We start from the raw sequence: 18,252 nt of genomic DNA, 5'->3' as shown, positions 1-18,252 counted from the left end.
CGAGGAGGAGAAGAGTCAGTTATGTAAAGAGAAGGGGACTAGCATTGTCAGCAGGCAGCTGAAGTCCTAAAGGGGAGGGTCATGTGCTGCAATGCCAGCTTCAAGCGAATACAGTTACTACAGCATATCCTCCAACCTTCCATGTGAATACAGTGTACTAAAGCATATCCTCCAACTTTCTATTTCAATTCTCTATTGCCCAAGCTGGAGTGCAGTGGCGCGATCTTGGCTCACTGCAACCTCCATCTCCTGGGTTCTCCTGCCTCAGCCTCCCTAGTAGCTAGGACTACAGGGATGCATCACCATGCCCGGCTAATTTGTGTGTGTGTGTGTGTGTGTGTATGTGTACATATATATATATATATATATATATATGTGTGTGTGTGTGTGTGTGTGTGTGTATATATATATATATATATATATATATTTTAGTAGAGATAGGGTTTTACTATGTTGGCCAGGGTGGTCTTGAACTCCTGACCTCATGATCTACCCGCCTTGGCCTCCCAAAGTGCTGGGATTACAGGCATGAGCCACTGTATTTTCTTTTGCTATTGTTTCTACCACCACTTCTCCTTTTCTGGTGATAATTATTTTAAATTTCCTGGCTAAATTAAATGATGGCATGAATCTGGGGAATGTAAGACTACCTATTTACAAATAATCCTAAATTCCTTCCAGTACTTATGACTGATCAATTCATCTTGAAGTGACAACGAATATCCCATTTAGGAAAGAATGTTTCATCATATGCATTTACTTTTTGATTTGGAGGCTTCCTGATTGCTAATCAGCATGTTGTATGATTACTTCAACAAATACTTACAGGACGTTATTTTGTCACTGGAAAAATGCTCTGCTGCTTTCTTAACTTTACGTTGCTCTAGAGTCTAGGTAGAGTGAATGTACCTAAAGCAGTTCCTAATTACTGGGCATTCTCAAATCTACTACAAGATCTCATGTCCAGTTATGAGAATATACTGGAAAAAGCCCTGGATTAGAAAAGAGAGGATGTAGGTTTTAGTACCAGGTCAGCCACCTTGTTAACACAAATTTGAGTAAACTGTTTACTTCTTTTAGGCCTTTTTTTTTTTTTGACAGAGTCTCATCTCTGTGGCCCAGGCTGTAGTTCAGAAGCATGATCTTGGGTCACTGCAGTCTCACCTCCCAAGTTCAAGCCATTTTCATGCCTCAGCCTCCTGAGTAGCTAAGATTGCAGGCATGTGCCACCATGCCCTCAAACTCCTTACCTCAAGTGATCTGCCTGTCTCAGCCTTCCGAAGTGCTGGGATTACAGGCTTGAGCCACCATGCCTAGCCTTAGACCTTGTTTTCTTACTGGTAAAGTGAGAATATCTAGAAGTTGCATGTTACACAAATTCAACCATACACGCTTGGCAAAAAAATTTAAAGGAAAATATCAGCTTAACAGTACTAATTGAGTACATGCCTTGGAATGAGAATGAGCTGGAAAGAACAAAGTGTTGTTATAACAATCAGTTGCAGTTCTCATATGCCACTTGTTGTAAATCTTGCTCAGTGGCATGATTTTAGTGTTTAAACATTTATTTGTTTGTTTGTTTAGGACAAAGTCCCTATACATAATCTACTTGTTTCATCTATATATGCATATGCATACTATGGGTGTATATATATATGTATGTATACATGCTATCAGGGGTCAAATGCAGAAACAGCCATTCAGGTGATGTGATTTATCTCATACCATACTGGCATATCTCTATACCATAAGTCAAAGTACAGGACCCAGCTGTGCCAGTGGCTAGAGCATAAATATATTCACATATGTGGAGACTGATGTACGTAGAAAGTTATTCATTGCACAATACACTTTAATAAATATCTGAAAAAAAAAAAACAACATCTAGATGTTCAAAAGGGTAGGGTTGATGAAATAATGGTACATTTTAAAATGGAATATTATGCAGCCATAAAAAGAATAAGGAAATACCTTATATAATAAAGAACAACTTTTAAGGCAAGTGAACCAAAAAGGTACATAATCACTATGCATGATATGTACCATTTATACAGAAAGAGGGAAGAAACATTATATATATTTATTTATTTGCTCATATATGTATAAAATTTTTTCTGAAAAATATACCAGAAACTGGTAGCGCTGGTTGCTTCCTAGGCAGAGAATGAGATGGCTGAGAAACAGATGTGGAAGAAGACTTCACTGAGTATCCTTTTATACCTTTTGAATTTTGAACCATGTGAATGAATGTGTTACCTACAAACAAAATTACAAGTTTAGATCAGCAAGACAGCAGTTTGAAATGAAATGGGATCATATCATTGGCAGGAAAAACTTAAAATAAGCAGTACTCCTAACAGTAAATATCTGCACATGGAATGTTGGAACCGTAAGGAACTGTCCTTAAGAGATCCATCTGGGCTGGGCACAGTGGCTCATGCCTGTAATCCCAGCACTTTGAAAGGCCAAGGTGGGTGGATCATAAGGTGAGGAGATCCAGACCATCCTGGCCAACATGCTGAAACCTCATCGCTACTAAAAATACAAGAATTAGCTGGGCATGGTGATGCATGCTTGTAATCCCAGCTACTAGGGAGGCTGAAGGCAGGAGAATCACTTGAACCCGGGAGGTGGAGGTTGCAGTGTGCCAAGATCACGCCACCGCACTCCAGCCTGGCAACGGAGCTAGACTTCGTCTCAAAAAAAAAAAGAGATTCATCTATTCTAAACTTCTCATTTTATATATCTGTAAATTGAGACCTTAAAAACTCAGTGACTTATGTAAGGTCACAAAGTAGATCCCATAGATGGGATCAACTTTATTACCATACCATCTTCTCATTTTCTGTGGGGAAAACAGAGCCAAGTTTGGGCTACATTATAAGTTGTCATGTTTAATCTAAATTTTACAGCCTAAACTATAAACTAACTTTAAGCCCTTAAACTACTAACTTCTTGTTTGGATCACTATACAGCTACACTTACAAATAAGCTGTGCATGCCTCTATCATTTAATGTATACAATATGATAGATGCATGATATGACAGACACACAATATGATACATGCATTTTTTTTCTATCCCAACACATCTAAATTTACTGAAAGAACTAAAATACCTTGTTACTTTAATTTTTTAAAATATGCACAAGTGTGTTGCCAAAAACATTAATACAGGTTTACAATTCCTTAACTAAAACCCAAGGGTTGGGTGTGTTTTAGAAATAAGAATTTCATACAGTTTTAAAATGTTACAAGATATACAAACCATTATAGAACGCCCCACATACTAGGGACCAAGGGCAGCCCCCATAATCAAACATACTAATATAGTTTCAGCAAAACACATGGGACAAAGACTATATACAGCTTCTCAATAGTTCAGGTCATATTTTGCTATCAAATGACTTTTGCTGCTAAGCTTAAGAAGTTTTAGGTTTCCAGTGCTTTCTGAATGTTAAGATTGAGATGTGGGATTACAGATTGTATTCATAAGGGTGCTTCTAGAAAGTAAAGTCAATCGCTTCAACTGTCATCTTTTTGATGAGACTAGAAAAAGGAATCATAGCAAGTAGCTTTTATATCCCAGGTTTGGACCAAACACTTGTATTGTGGTTAAGGAACCTAACTTAGCAGAGGGTGCAAGAGCTGACATCATGAATGGAAAAAAAAGAAAATTCTAATTGTACAGCACTGAACTATTGCAGCTGTTTGTTAGTTATTAATTTAATAAAAGCTTTCTTCCTTTAAATCATGTGAGTATTTAACTGGAAATAGGTCAATAAAATTTCTGTCCCACATCGCTGACAAGGGGAGGGAGGCAATGAGCTTTAGTCTCACTGGAAGGTACTGGGCCCTCTCTAGGACCAGGGTATGTAGACAAAAGCATTTCAAATATACAGAAATAAGCAGAAATGTATACAGTATTTTCAACTTGGGACCGTTACTCTATAATATAAACGAAAGGGGTTTTCTAGTCAATCTCTGCTGATCTCCTATATCAAAGTTCTCCCCTTTATCTTAAAAGTCTTGTACTACCTTTTCCAAGGGGAAAAAGCTCTGGAGATAAAACATTAAAATCCCTTCCTTTCTCTTTACATCTCAAGCCCCACCTCCACTTTGTTTGTTACTAATAATTTTTTTCTGAAAAAAATCAAATTTACACTAAAAGACTAAAATTCAACTTGGCAGACAATGTTTTTGAAACAATGTTTTAAAAATATAATCCAGTTCGGTGATGTTGTTTTGCAGTCTTACAATTTTAGCTACATTTTAACAGAATCAATTGTTTAGTTCAATTTGTAAGTTAATACTTAGCAAGTTTTTTTTTTTTTTTTTTTACAAATAGCGTATTCCATTCTAAAAATGGAAATAGCAATGGTGAGCAAGAAAACCCTCTGAGTTCTGGCTATTTTACGAGAAAATACTATTTTCTCAAATTTTAATTACAATACATTTTAAAAACTAGCTAGATCTCAAATATACAAATACATTAGTAAAACAACAGAAAAAGGTAAACCAACTAACCAGCCTATTTTTATCTGGAGAAAGCCCAACAAACTGTTGGATTCCTTGGCCATTTGCATTCAGAAGTACCAAAAACTAAAATCCTTTTTACTAAAGAATTTCTTCTACACGATACTGGTTTCCTCCATACCACCGTATCCAAATTATCAGCATTAGCCCAGAACATAATCATTTAGTTTTAGACCACTAAAAACTTCACAGTACAAAATGCCAATTGTGGTTAGTCTGTAAAGAAATAGAAAGTACAAATTGTTATCCTAAAGCACCGAACCAATCGACCAAAAGGACTTCTGGAATATGCTGCCCCCAAGATTTAGAATGCACATGCAGAAATAGCACAAGCGGTCACGATGTCCCTTAAGCCACATGACCTTCCTACGAAAGCAGAGGCTTAAACTTATCAAATGAGAACTCCCCCTTTCTCTGAAGTTAAAACAAGGCAGGGCAGCTGGAATTAGTGCAGCAGGGACAGATCGGCTGCTGACTAGTCAGAACGGGTCGTGGAATGCAAAGTCCCTGTGCTTTCGCTGCTCCCCTTACCGTGAGAAGATCTGGGAGGGAGGAAGGGAGGAGAAACACCCCAGAATCCTGGTAGAAAAGCCCCTGGCTCGAAGGTGGGCTCTAGGGAGACAGGGAGGGGCAGCTCCGTGTGTGATGACCCTTTGTGAACATGCACTCTGTAGCAGCTTTGGCTCCACCGAGGCTTTGGGAGAGCGGACTACGGATGCCCAGGGCGGCCGAGTTCTTAAGGCCGAGCCGGCTGAAAGCCTCCATGGCAGCCACGCCGGCTCGAGAAGCCCTTCCCTCTCCCACCTCCGCGGGTCACTCCAGGGCCCAGCGGTTCCCAACCACGCTCGCGCGGATCAGGAAACAGCGGAGCGTAGGCAAGTCTCTTTCCTTAGCGTAATCCCTCCGCAGCAGCCGCGCACTAGTTTTAATCACGCCCCACCCCCTGGCCGCTGGCGCCACCTCCGCCACTCGAGCGCTTTCCAGCAGCTTCCAGAAACGTCGCCTCCCCAAACCCAGCCACTCACACAGGGCGGGCTCAGCAGTCGCCGGCCCCGCCCCTACTTGTCGCCGCAGAGCAAGCAGCCACGCCTCTGCGGAAAGCGACCGGAAGTGCTCCCGTCTTCACTTTCCCTACCGCGCCCCAGTCCTTTCTGCCCCTGCGTGCAGCAGGAAGGGGGACTCTTTTGCCGCGGACTCAAGCCGGAAGCCGTCTTCCTAGTGGAGACGCGAGTGGGGGAGGAGCAGTCCGAGGGGAACGTGGGTTGAACGTTGCAACTAGGTGGTGTGGAGATCAAGCTGGAACAGGAGTTCCGAACGACCCGGTACGAAGAAGGGGAGTGCCCATGGCAGGTACGGGAAAAGAGGGAGAGGTTCCTTTCCGCTCTCGAACTAGGGCAAAGGGACAGAGCTGGGATGACCTACGGGGTAGTCGGCGCGCTGAAAGGATGGGCTGGGCTCGGACGGGGTTCAAGTGGGAAAGGTTCATGATGAAGGTACAGAGTTGGACTCACAGATCCGTTTGGGCGCAGAGAGGTGAACGCTGAAGAGAAACCAGAGTTTGTTTTCGTTTTCCAAGGAGCGTGGAGTTGAGCAGGGTTAACGGACTGTGCGCCTCCTTAGGCTTCTTAGGTTGGGTCGAAACTCAGCTCTTTTGGTCCTGTTCGTCTCTGATTCAAGACAGTTGGGTTTGGTACCAGACAGGGCTCGGTGCAGAAAGCCAACCCTGTTCCTCGGCTTCCAGGTTGGTTTGGCCTCGCTTTTGACAGTTCACGTCAAAAGCTACTAGCCCTCGGAGGGCAAGCTCAAATGGGTGGGTATAAGGTCCCCTCTTCTAGTAGCTGTTTCCCTGGGTTTCTCCATTTCGCACACAGGAATGTGAATTAAGTTTAATTGCATACCTTTTGCGATTTCCGAGGCCAGCTTGACACGTTCATTGTGCTGTAACTGGGTTCATGCTGGGCTAATAATTCACATTAGGGATTCTGGGTATAAGTGGCTCATAAAAGTGTGGAAAGGGGATGTTAGAAGAAAGATGCTGGGGGTGAAGTAGAGTTGAAGATAAAACTGGAAAGCTAGGTTGGTTTCACAGTACGAGTTTAGGTCATAGTACTACCTTTAGGTTATATTGGGCTGTTTGGACTGACTTTGCTGTAATCAGGCTGAAGTAAATAGAGAATTTTAAGCTGATCATTGACAGGCTGAGACTTATTTTACAGGGGCATCATTTTGACAGTGATATGGAAGGGAAAGAGGTGGGGATTTGAGACCTTTCCAAACAACTGTCCACAGAGTTTTGTGACTTACTGTGTGAAGAGGGAAATAAAGAATATGGAACAACTCAGACTTTATAGTCTGGGTGTTTGGAAGGATGGAGGCGCCCACATTTAAGTGAGATATGGAAAGGAGGAGGAGATTGCTTTTGAATGGAGAAAGAGCAATTACTTAGGGTCAGATTAAGTTGTAAAATCCACCCCAGGATTTTGTATGTAAGTCAAAGTGAATTGTATTTGGAAGAAGACCTGGTGAGCTCACCTCTGGTATTTTTTTATGTCCCCCATATGGACAAATAAACCTCTGGTATTAAATGAATTTTCTTTTGGGGGATTCTATATATTCAGGATTTCAACCACCAACCTGTCTGTTTTTCCCGTTGAAATGTTGGGTGATGGAATTCAGAGAGCAGATTTGGAAGCTCTTTATCTCTGATAATTGAGAGAGACAAAGAGAAAACCGTTTGCCTTGAAAAGGTTTTCTAAGTTCTCTCAGGTAGTTGGAAATTTTCATCAAAAACAGTTTATTCAGGGTACATAGCCTACTAGTTTCCCTTTTGAGAGCACCGCAGAATGATGCAAGTTGTACTGCTTTTTCTATACGCAGAATGAAGTATAAAATTAGTACCAAATAGTAGGCTTAATTTAATTTATCAGGTGCTAAGCTTTTTATGTGCTTTACATCATTTAATTCTTAGAAGAAACCAATTTTACAGGTAAGTTTCTGAACCAAAATCCGCAGGTACACAGCTTGTAAAGCAGGAGCCATGGAAGTTTGACTCCTACCGAGTTCCCTGTTGTTGTTGTTACTGCTGTTATTGTTGTTTTTGAGACGGAGCCTTGCTCTGTCACCCAAGCTGGAGCGCAATGGCATGATCTTGGCTCACTGCAATTTCCACCTTCTGGGTTCAAGTGATTCTCCTGCCTCAGCCTCCCAAGTAGCTGGGATTACAGGCGCCTGTCACCATGCCCTGCTAATTTTTTGCATTTTTAGTAGAGGTAAGGTCTCGAACACCGGACCGTGTGATCCGCCCACCTCGGCCTCCCAAAGTGCTGGGATTACAGGTGGTCACACCTGTCCTCTAGTTCCCTTTTGTAAGTAAATTATAAATAGAACCAGCCAAAGGTAGTAAGTTGTCTGTGCCTAAAAAGAAAGAAAAAAGCACCAGTAGTTCTCACCAGAAGGGGTGATTTTGCCTACCAGGGGACATTTGGCAAGTCAGAAAACATTTTTGGCTGTTGGATCTAGAAGGTAAAGATCAGTGATGCTGCTAAACATCCTTCAGTGCATAGGACAGCCTTCACAAATAATTATTTGGTCAAAGATATCTGTTCTGCTGCAGCTGAGAAACCCTGTCTTATGGTTATTTCTTCAGGAATAGGAAATTAAGATTCACTGATACTGAGCTTTTCAAAAAAGCAATTTTATTTTTGAAATTATTCCTTGGCTTGAAAGGTTTGTGAAGTTTATATAGCTGAACCAAAGTAGCATAATTAGTTTTTAAAGTGAATTGTGAGCCATCGATTCCCAGGAGATAGTTGTCATAGAATCATGGATTCTTGGATTTGGGAAAGACTTATGCCTAGAATTATTTTACAACATTTCTGCTAAGTGGTAATTCGCCTCTGCTCTAAAGGTCCTCTGTATTTTATTTCCCTATAATTGTAAGCCCTCAATTAAACTGCTCTTAATTATTTTTTGCTTACATTGAGCTCCAGTGTCTCATAATTTTGACTATTAAATATGGTTCTGTGACATGGGACTACACTCAAAACAAGCTGGCCACATGTGTAATTTGTACTAGGACAGTGTTTATATTTTTGTTTTGATAACAAAATAAGTTAAATGTGGTGTAAATTAAATCATTTAAAATAATTTGTTAGCAACTTTTAATAAGTAGTATTGTAGTATTTTCCCCAGCTGGTGAAGTGTTAATGTTCTTGGTAGTTGAAAACAATAGGAATGTATGGAATATATGGTTCATTGGTTCTTTTGTTCCTGACAAATAATGGCACAATGGATCTGGGGTTTTTTAAGTACTTTCTCAGTGTAATGCTGGCATATTTGTTTCAAATTGTACATAGACTCTAAAAAGTGAGGTTTTCAAATTCTGGTCGATGTAGTTTGCTTTAAATAGTGGCTACCTCTACTACAAGTTTTATTTAATTTGTTCACAAATGAGTCTGCTATGAAAACTGGTCCTGTTGCCAGTCACTACCCTCTGTCCACAAACTTGCTAGGTTTGTAAATACAGGTATCATTTTCACATCAAGATTATACTTTTAGAATATGTTTATTCTAGGATATGTAGCCCTCAAAACCTACTTAACATATACATCTTATAAAATAGCATGGTTCTTTTTTATAGTAAATAGAATTTTTATTTAATTGTCTATTAACTTCTTTTTTCCAGGGTTCATTGAAAAAAATCCTTAGTGATATTGACATGTTTCAAGTGACATAAATTAGCCAATGACTCGGAATGATGGATTCCCCGAAGATTGGAAATGGTTTGCCAGTGATTGGACCAGGGGCTGATATAGGGGTATCTTCACTCCACATGGTGGGGTATTTGGGAAAAGTTAGTGCACTTATTTTTTGCCTGAGTGCAAAGTTTTTTTTCTCTATTTCTGAGACTTAAATTCAGTTTTGATGTTACCAATTAACTTCTAAAAAATTGTATCTTCCACGGAAATCTTACAGTAATGGCGAAAGATTGTTTTAATGTGTTTTACCTCTCTGTCTTTTATTGATATATGAAAATAGAAATAAAACATAGACCTTATGATTTACTGCTCTTTGAAAATATGGAACGTAAGTTCTCCCTGGCAGTTGATGTTACTTTTTTTCTTGCAAATAAAATTGATGCTGTTCTTAACAATTAAAATTTAATATTTAAAACTATAACATAATTCTTTTTGGAATAATAGCTGTATTTAAAGGCTTATATGCATTTCTTTTATTTGCCATGTTTAAAATATCTTGCCAGGATGCTTATAATTGAAAATTATAATTTTTTCTGGTTACCTTTCCATTTAACTTTTAATATTTTGATATGTTCTAAGAATGTCTATATTTTAATTTGCTTTATTTATCTTTTAGAATTACGATTCAGCTAAAGTTCCATCAGATGGGTATTGCCCTGCTTGTAGAGAGAAGGGAAAGTTAAAAGCCTTAAAGACTTACCGAATTAGTTTTCAAGAATCTATCTTTCTATGTGAGGATCTGCAGGTAAAGTATTAATCTTTTATAGTACATAGTTTTAGCCTTTTGCTTTTTTCTTAATTGTTTTAAAATTTTACTCATTTTTTATTTTTTAGACTAGATTTTTAATATGTAATCTCAGTTTCTAAGCCTGTCTGGTATACAATTTGAAATGTATGTTATTTTTCCACCTACTTTTCCTTGATTGCATAAAGATGTTTGTTTTTATTGCCATTTGACTTGTGAGAGGAGAAAATACATTTCAAGATTTTTGTTTCTTTTTGTGGAGGTCCCTGTTAGCCATTAGCATATAGTCGTTACTCTGTCATCTCTTTGGTTTGCCTTGGAACTGATGGGAAAAGTTATGAATCTCTAATGTACCTGGAAGAGTATTTTGGAAATTGGTTAGTCCAAAACCAATATATATGCTCTGAACTAAATAGAGCATAGAATCTTGTAAATTCTAAAAGATCCTTTTAGAAGCTCTAAATATCTTTTAGAATTATAGTAATTTGTACCCATGGGTACAACTTTTATATAGCAGCTCATTAAATTCTGTGATACTCTACATTTTATTGTATTTGACTATGAGGCTGTCTTATACACGTTTAATTCTCAAAACTTTGCAAGATTGGTATTCCTATTTTATGAATAAGAAAATAGATTGATTTCAGAAGGTTTAGGAATACAAGATCCTGTTACAGTGGCAGAGCTGTAGTTGGAATGCAGACTTCTAATTTCAGATCTGTTTACTCCAGCAAAAAACTAGCAGTTCATCAGAATCACCTGGAGTGCTTTTAATAAATTTGAGTATCACCCCCAGATGCTGATCAGTAGAGTTGGCACAGAATTCTGTAACATTTGAGGATGAGTCTGATGATCAGCCAGGTTTGGAAAATTCTATACTAAATCACATGGTTCTTAATAGATACTTACACTGGGTATAATTTGAAGTAAGTTAATCCCAGGCATGTCTACAAATATAAACAAATTTCTTTATGCATACATTCAATAATTTTTTTATGAGTGCCAATTTGGCACTGTTCCAAATACAATGTTAGGTAGGATACAGTAATAAAACAAAAATTTCTTGCCCTGAAGGAGGTGATGTTGTAGAGTGCAAAAGGCAACAAACAAGTGTGTGTTTTTGTGTCAGGTAGTAAAAAGTGCTGTGGAGAAAAATAAAGCAGTAGGGACTGGAAGGCCAAAGTAGGGGGAGTTTGCGATTCTAAATAGGAGGGTGAGGGGAGCACCTCATTGAGATTGGCATAGAAGCCTGTAAGAGGTGAAGAGCAGTCAGCCTTCTAGGCAGGGGGAGCTAGTTCAGGAAGGCCCTGAGAGAATGGAGGCTGCCTGTCATGTTTGTGCTACTGCAATGAAACCAGCAGAGTGATAGAAGGTGGCAGAAAAATAATGGGGGAGCTGGGCTAAGTAGGGTCTTATAGGCCATTGTAAGCCTTCTGCCTTTTACTCTGGGTGAAACAGGAGCCATGGCAGAGATGTTGGCAGAGGAGTGACATAAATTGACTTCGTTAAAAGCATTACTGTGGCTGTGCTGTTGAAAATCATATGTAATGGGCAAGACCTAAAGCAGGGAGATTAGTTATGGTATAATATGAATTATATTTGGTCCTTGTCTCTGGTTTCCGTCACAGAGCCAAAACTCTTGGAATTTCCTTAGTGATAAGAGCATCCTGTTATTCATAATGAGCCTGTTTGCTAACACCGGAGTTCATACTAATGTGGTGACATAGGATGGAGCCCTGGATAGCCTAGATGGGGCAAGTAGCTAGAAGGAACACACGGATTAAGAATTAAGAGGTTAGAACTTTTAGCCCCACCCACAAGCCTCCAGGAAAGGAGTGGAGGGGCTGGAGATCAAGCTGTATAAAAATATCGAGATTTGGCTGGGCGTGGTGACTCTCGCTCCTAATCCCAGGATTTTGGGAGGCTGAGGCAGGCAGATCACTTGAGGTCAGAAGTTTGAGACCAGGCTGGCCAACATGGTGAAACCCCACCTCTACTAAAAATATAAAAGTTAACCAGGCATGGTGGTGGGTGCCTGTAATCCCAGCTACTTGGAAGGCTGAGACGGGAGCTCTGACACTGTCTCTAGGTAGATAGCATCAAATGGAATTGGATTATAGGATACCTGTTTGGTGTCCTCTGGAAGAATTGCTTGGTATAGGGAAAAAGCTCCCACAACTTTGGTCACAAAAGTGTGCTGAGAGGATAGAATATGTGAAAACTGTCAGAATCAAAATAGAGTCACTTGTATTTAAAAAAAGAAAAACATGAAAAATCCCCCGACTGGCCAGGCACAGTGGCTGACAACTGTACTCCCAGTACTTTGGGAGACCGAGGCAGGAGGACTGCTTGATTCCAGGAATTAAGAGACTAGCCTGTGCAACATAGTGAGACCCTGTCCCTGCAAAAAAAAATTTTTTTTAATTAGCTGGGCATGGTGGTGTGCATCTGTAGTCCCAGCAATTTGGGAGGGGGACTACAGGCACACACCACCATGCCCAGGAGGTCCAGACTGCAGTGAGCTGTGATTGTGCCACTGTACTCCAGCTTGGATGACAGAATGTGAGACCCTGTCTGTATTTAAAAAAGAAACAAGAAAAAAATAAAGCCAGGAAAGGCTATGAAGAGAGAGTTTTCATGCATAAATACCAAAATATCTCAAAAGACTGCAAAAAACACAACCTTGCACATAGGTCATCATGACTTACACAGAAAATACCTTTGCAAGGACATCTGCCTAGCAACTGCCTGGTCCACCCTTGGACCGGTGTCATCCTTATTATTGATGCTTATAGCCAAGGATAATTATCTCAAAACAAGTATGTAATCCTCCTCATTTCTCTTTAAAAACCTTTTGTCTTCCCTTAACCTCACTGAACACACACAGTTTACTATGGCATGCGTATTCCCACTGTTATACTTTATTCCTGAATAAATACCATTTCCTTTTCAAAAGCTTCTCCCTCTTTCGTTTTTTTTAGATTGGTAAGTAGAAAGGAAAAAAAAAAGCTTTTTTCCCTTTGGACTAGTTGAAGGCAGTTGCAGTAGTCCAGGGGAGAGGGTGGTGGCAGAGGTGTTGGGACATGGTTGAAGTTTATTTCTATTTTGAAGGTAAAGCCAACAGGATTTGCTGAAAGATTGGGATATGGGATTGGAAAGAGGAATCAAGGATGATTCCAAGATTTTTGGCCTGAGAAATTAGAAGACTGGAATTGCCGATTACTAAGCTGGGAAGACTTAGAAGAGCAAGGTTTTGAGGGGAAGATTAGGAGGTCAGGGCCAGTCAGGCTTGAGGTTTACATTTAACATCTGCGGGTAGGTGGAGTAAACAGTAGGATTTATGCATCAGGCATTAGAGTTTGAGATAAGGATACAGTTTTGGTAGAAATAAATTTTACTGAATCAGGCAAAAATTACTGTTTTTCTTGTTTTGAACAAGACAATATTTCAGTAGAGTTCCTCAACTAAGGACCATAAGAATAGAGAAGTCCTTGTCCTCAGGAGATAGATCTTGGCTGTTAAAGTTAGATGTACTACATGGATTTTTTTTGTTTTTTGGTGTATTCTTTTTTAAGTGATAAAGGAAAAATGTATAATCAAGAATTTTAAGTTTATACTTTGGAAATGTTAAAAAGGAGCTTGAGTAATTTATTATTATTCTTAAAATTTCTATCTAGTTAGCAATGAGAGCCCAGTGTACTTTATGAAGTAGATTAGTTTACACCAGGGGTGAGCAGACTTTTTGTATGATGCATAAGCAAGTAATGATTTTTATGTTTTTTAAATGGTTAGAAAAATATCAAAAGAAAAATACCAGAAAAAATCAAAAGAAAAATGCCAGAAAAAATCAAAAGAAGAATGCCCTTTCATAATACATGAAAATTAAATGAAACTCAAATTTCAGTGTTCATAAATAAAGTTTTACCGGAACATAGCCATGCTCAATCATTTATGTATTGTTCATGATTTCTTTTGCATACAACAACAGAGTTGGGTAGTTGTGGAAGACTGTAGCTCACAAATCTAAATATTTATTATCTAGCCTTTTATCAGTAAACTCTGCTGATACCTGCTCTATAAGACCCCTGAATCAAATGATTTCCAAAGAGTTTTGTTACGAAATATGGAGTCTGCTGTGCTATAAATTGCACAGAACCATTTGGAAAACCCCTTTTTGTCAGGTATTTACATTAAAATGTTCCTTGATTTGTTAAAAAAAAAAAAACCACTAATATTCAAGACTGGCCCAAAATCATACCAAATTGAAACTCTCAAGTGTATTTAAACAGTAGGAAGTTTTAACTTTTTTTTTTCTTGGAGTCGTCTGTCATTCATTATTTACTTTGGAACATTTATTTAGGTTTTTTTTTAAAAACCCATGAAATTTGTAATAAAGTTTTTTAATCATTAGTGTTAAAGAAAACGTTTTTTTGTTGTTTTCTTCATTTGTAAAATGAATACATTGTTATTATAATTTGTCTTTGGCCATACCTTGTTGATAATTACTTATCCAAGTATAAGAAGACATGATATGTTTTCCTTATTCCTATTTTACAAGAATAAGTACAGGAATTTACGTAAGCTGCTCCAAAACTCAGTGACAGAGACAAGATTAGGTTTTTTTCAGCTTTGGATTTTAAATGATACTAGATGGTTGTGCTGGGCTCAAATACTAATGGTTTGGGTATGTTTTTATGAATTTTTAAAAGACAGCTTAAAAGCTTTACGTATTCTAGTTATAAAAATCATACATGTTCATTGTAAATAGGAGTCAGGTATAAAGAGAGAAATCTTTAGAACATGTGGAAAGAGGCAACAAAATTTTAAAAAAGAAAAAGATAAAAATCTGAAATCATTAATTTATAAGAGGGAAAAATCAGAGCAGGGACCTCAAACTATATTCCAGATTGGCCCTGTGGTGGGAGCACAGATGATATAAAGAGAAGTCATTGAAGACGCTTGCAAAGAGTGTGAGTGGAAACCACTAAGTTTTGCAGCCCCGGGGACTCTTATGGTTTATTACTGTTTTTTTTTTTTTTTGGTTTGTTTTTAATGTACATTGCTTTGGAACCAAAGGTTTATTACTGTTTTGAATAAAGTAGAGGCGTTGTAAGTAGGATGTGTACACCATGATCTTGACTGCTTGAGATTCACCAAGGGTTTCTGTCTCAGGACTTTTTTTTTTTTCTCTTAAAAAAAAAAATTGTTGGCCGAGTGCGGTGGCTCACGCCTGTAATCCCAGCACTGTGGGAGGCCGAGGCGGGTGGATCACGAGGTCAAGAGATCGAGACCATCCTGGTCAACATGGTGAAACCCCGTCTCTACTAAAAATACAAAACATTAGCTGGGCATGGTGGCGCGTGCCTGTAATCCCAGCTACTCAGGAGGCTGAGGCAGGAGAATTGCCTGAACCCAGGAGGCGGAGGTTGCGGTGAGCCGAGATCGTGCCATTGTACTCCAGCCTGGGTAACAAGAGTGAAACTCCGTCTCAAAAAAAAAAAAAAAAAAAAAATTGTTTTAATTTTAAAATTGTAAAAAAATTTATCATCTTGACCATTTTAAAATATAAAGTTCAGGAGTATTAAGTACATTCACTTGTGCAACAGGTCTCTAGAACTTTTTTGCATCTTGCAAAACTGAAACTCTGTACCCATTAAACTACTACTTCCCATTTTCCTCTCCTCCAGCTTCTGTCAACCATTCTAGTTTCTGTTTCTTTTCTTCTTTTTTTGCCTTTTGAGACAGAGTCTTGCTCTGTCACCCAGGCTGGAGTGCAGTGGCACGATCTGGGTTCACTGCAGCCTGCCTGAGGGTTCGAGCAATTCTGCTGCCTCAGCCTCCCGAGTAGCTGGAACTACAGGGGTGTGCCACCATGCCTAGCGAATTTTTATTTTGGTATTTTTAGCATTAACGGGGTTTCACCATGCTGGCCAGGCTGGTTCCGAACTCCTGACCTTGTGATCCACCCGCCCCGGCCTCCCAAAGTGCTGGGATTACAGGCTTGAGCCACCGCACCCAGCCTCTAGTTTCTGTTTCTATGAATCTAAGTACCTCATATAAATGGAATCATACAGTATTTGCCTTTCTTGTCGCTGGCTTATTTTACTTGGCATAATGTACTCAAGGTTCATCCATGTTGTAGCATGTGATAGGAGTTCCTTTTTTTTTTTGAAGTCTTAATCTCTAGCTTATTTTTATTTATTTTTTATTATACTTTAAGTTCTGGAATACATGTGTAGAATGTGCAGGTTTGTTACATAGGTATACACGTGCCATTGTGGTTTGCCGCACCCATCAACCTGTCATCTACATTAGGTATTTCTCCTAATGCTATCCCTCCCCTAAGCCCCCACCCCACAACAGCCCCGGTGTGTGATACTCCCCACCCTGTGTCCATGTATTCTCATTGTTCAGCTCCCACTTATTAGTAAGAGCATGCGGTGTTTGGTTTTCTGTTCCTGTGCTTTTATCCATTCACCTGTCTGCAGATGTTTGAGTTACTTTCACTTATTGGGTATTGGGAATGATGCTGCAATGAACGTGGGTGTGCAGACATCTCTTCAAGATTTTGCTTTCAATTTTTTTTTTTTTTATGTATACCTATTTATGATGCTTTGAATACGTAAATGCCATTTTTAAAGCATTCTCAGTTTTCTGACATATGGTAGGACTTAGGAAGTAATTTCAAAGCGTAATGTTGGCAGGTTGTTAGCTGTTGATGACTGCAGCTAGTTGGAAAGTCAGAAGAATCTAGAACTTGTCCATTTATGCTAAAGAATTTCATAGTAAGTGCAGTATTATGAGTGTACTGTTCAATTGTGTAGAAAAGGCTCTGTGGGGGGATTTAGTGCATTTCAGTTACCTATTGGTGTGAAATGAATCACCTTAAAACTCAGTTGTTCAAAAATTTGAATGGCGGCTGGGCATGGTAGCTCACATCTAGAACTCCAGCATGTTGGGAGGCCAAGGCCGGCAGTTTGCTTGAACCCAGGAGTTTGAGAGCAGCCTGGGCAATACGGTGAAACCTTGTCTCTATAGAAATACCATGGCAGGTGCCTGTAGTCCCAGCTACTTGGGAGGCTAAGGTTGTAGGGTCACTTGAGACCAGGAGACGGAGCTTGCAGTGAGCTGTGATTGTGCCACTACACTCCAGCCTGGATGACACAGCCAGACCCTGTCTCAAAAAAAATTTTAATGGCTTCATTTATTATTTCACATAATTATGTGAGTTGATAAGGGAATTCTTACACATCATACCATGTCAGCTGGGACAACTGAGACGTCCACATGGCTGGCAGTTGGTACTAGCTCCTGGCTGGCAGTTGAGATCAAGTAGTCAGCCAGGGGTCTCAGTTGTTTCCTATGACGTTCTCTCCATGATGCCAGCTGGGACCTGGGACTAAGAAGGGGTGTTCCAGAAGAAGGGCTTGTGTTCTTGAGCCAGTGCTTATCAGGCCTGTGTGTGTATCATGCGTGCTAATGTTCCAGCAAAGCTAGTCACATGGCCAAGCCAACTCTGTACAGTGAGGGGCCTGGGTACAGGAGGGCATGAATTACCAAGAGGTGTGGTTCTCTAGTTCACAGGAGGGCCACCAAGGTAATAGTCTACTATACTTGTATAAAAGAAGGCATTAATTAACTTTTTATTATTATCATTATTTTAGAGACTGGGTCTTGCTCTATTGCCCAGGCTGGATCAATAGAGTGGGGCAATCATAGCTCATGGCAGCCTGCAACTCCTGGGCTTAAGCAGTCCTCCCACCTCCGCCTCCCAAGTAGCAGGAATACAGGAGTGTACTGCCATGCCCACCTGAAAAAGAAGGCAGGTTTTAAAAGCACACCTTTAGTGTACAGGGTTCTTGAATTTGTTATTTAAAATATTCTGGTAGTTTTTAAACTTAGGAAAGATCCAGTGATTCTTTTAGTGATTTGTTTGCATTGTTGTTATTTGGCTGAAATTGTGTTAATGCACAGTAAGATGTGATGAAGTCATTAAAATTCAGCCAGTAGGACTTGATTGAAACCCAATAAGGATGTAAAACAGCAGTGCTCTGAGATGCATATTCAATTTCAAAATATAGGAAACCTAGAAATTGCTCCATGTATTTTTAATTTGAAAATAACTTTGAAAATGTGTAGTGCTATGTGGCGTCTGTCCAAAAGAGTAACATTCATTATAGGGTGTTTCTTTACATTGTTGAAAATTTTAAATTCA

The 18,252-nt window shown here is 39.4% G+C and overlaps 1 protein-coding gene and 1 long non-coding RNA gene across 5 annotated transcripts in view; one reads left to right on the top strand and one right to left on the bottom strand.

Annotated features, from left to right (window-relative positions):
* Positions 1-4,320: 4,320 nt before the first annotated feature.
* LOC119469487 lies at positions 4,321-5,153 on the bottom strand. Its single transcript, XR_005198311.1, has 2 exons — positions 5,067-5,153; positions 4,321-4,751 (listed from the first exon to the last, which is right to left on the bottom strand). It is a non-coding gene; the product is annotated as an uncharacterized LOC119469487 (long non-coding RNA).
* Positions 5,154-5,251: 98 nt separating this feature from the next.
* USPL1 (ubiquitin specific peptidase like 1) overlaps positions 5,252-18,252 on the top strand; it is a 39,275-nt gene continuing 26,274 nt past the window's right edge. For 2 of the 4 annotated variants that reach the window (XM_017518396.1, XM_017518395.1), the window contains exons 1-2: positions 5,252-5,885; positions 9,909-10,037. Coding sequence is in view for 2 of the 4 variants with exons in the window: in XM_017518393.1 (XP_017373882.1) it covers positions 9,289-9,387; positions 9,909-10,037 (228 nt within the window). In the remaining 2 variants the exon portion in view is untranslated. Of the gene's footprint in view, positions 5,886-9,219; positions 9,388-9,908; positions 10,038-18,252 lie in introns of all 4 variants that reach the window. The other 2 variants (XM_037734855.1, XM_017518393.1) reach the window with 2 other exon arrangements.

This window comes from Cebus imitator, unplaced genomic scaffold (assembly GCF_001604975.1).
Source record: "Cebus imitator isolate Cc_AM_T3 unplaced genomic scaffold, Cebus_imitator-1.0 Scaffold678, whole genome shotgun sequence".
Classification (NCBI taxonomy): domain Eukaryota; kingdom Metazoa; phylum Chordata; class Mammalia; order Primates; family Cebidae; genus Cebus; species Cebus imitator.
Note: the sequence above shows the minus strand (reverse complement) of the source record. Positions and strands in the feature narration are given on the sequence as shown.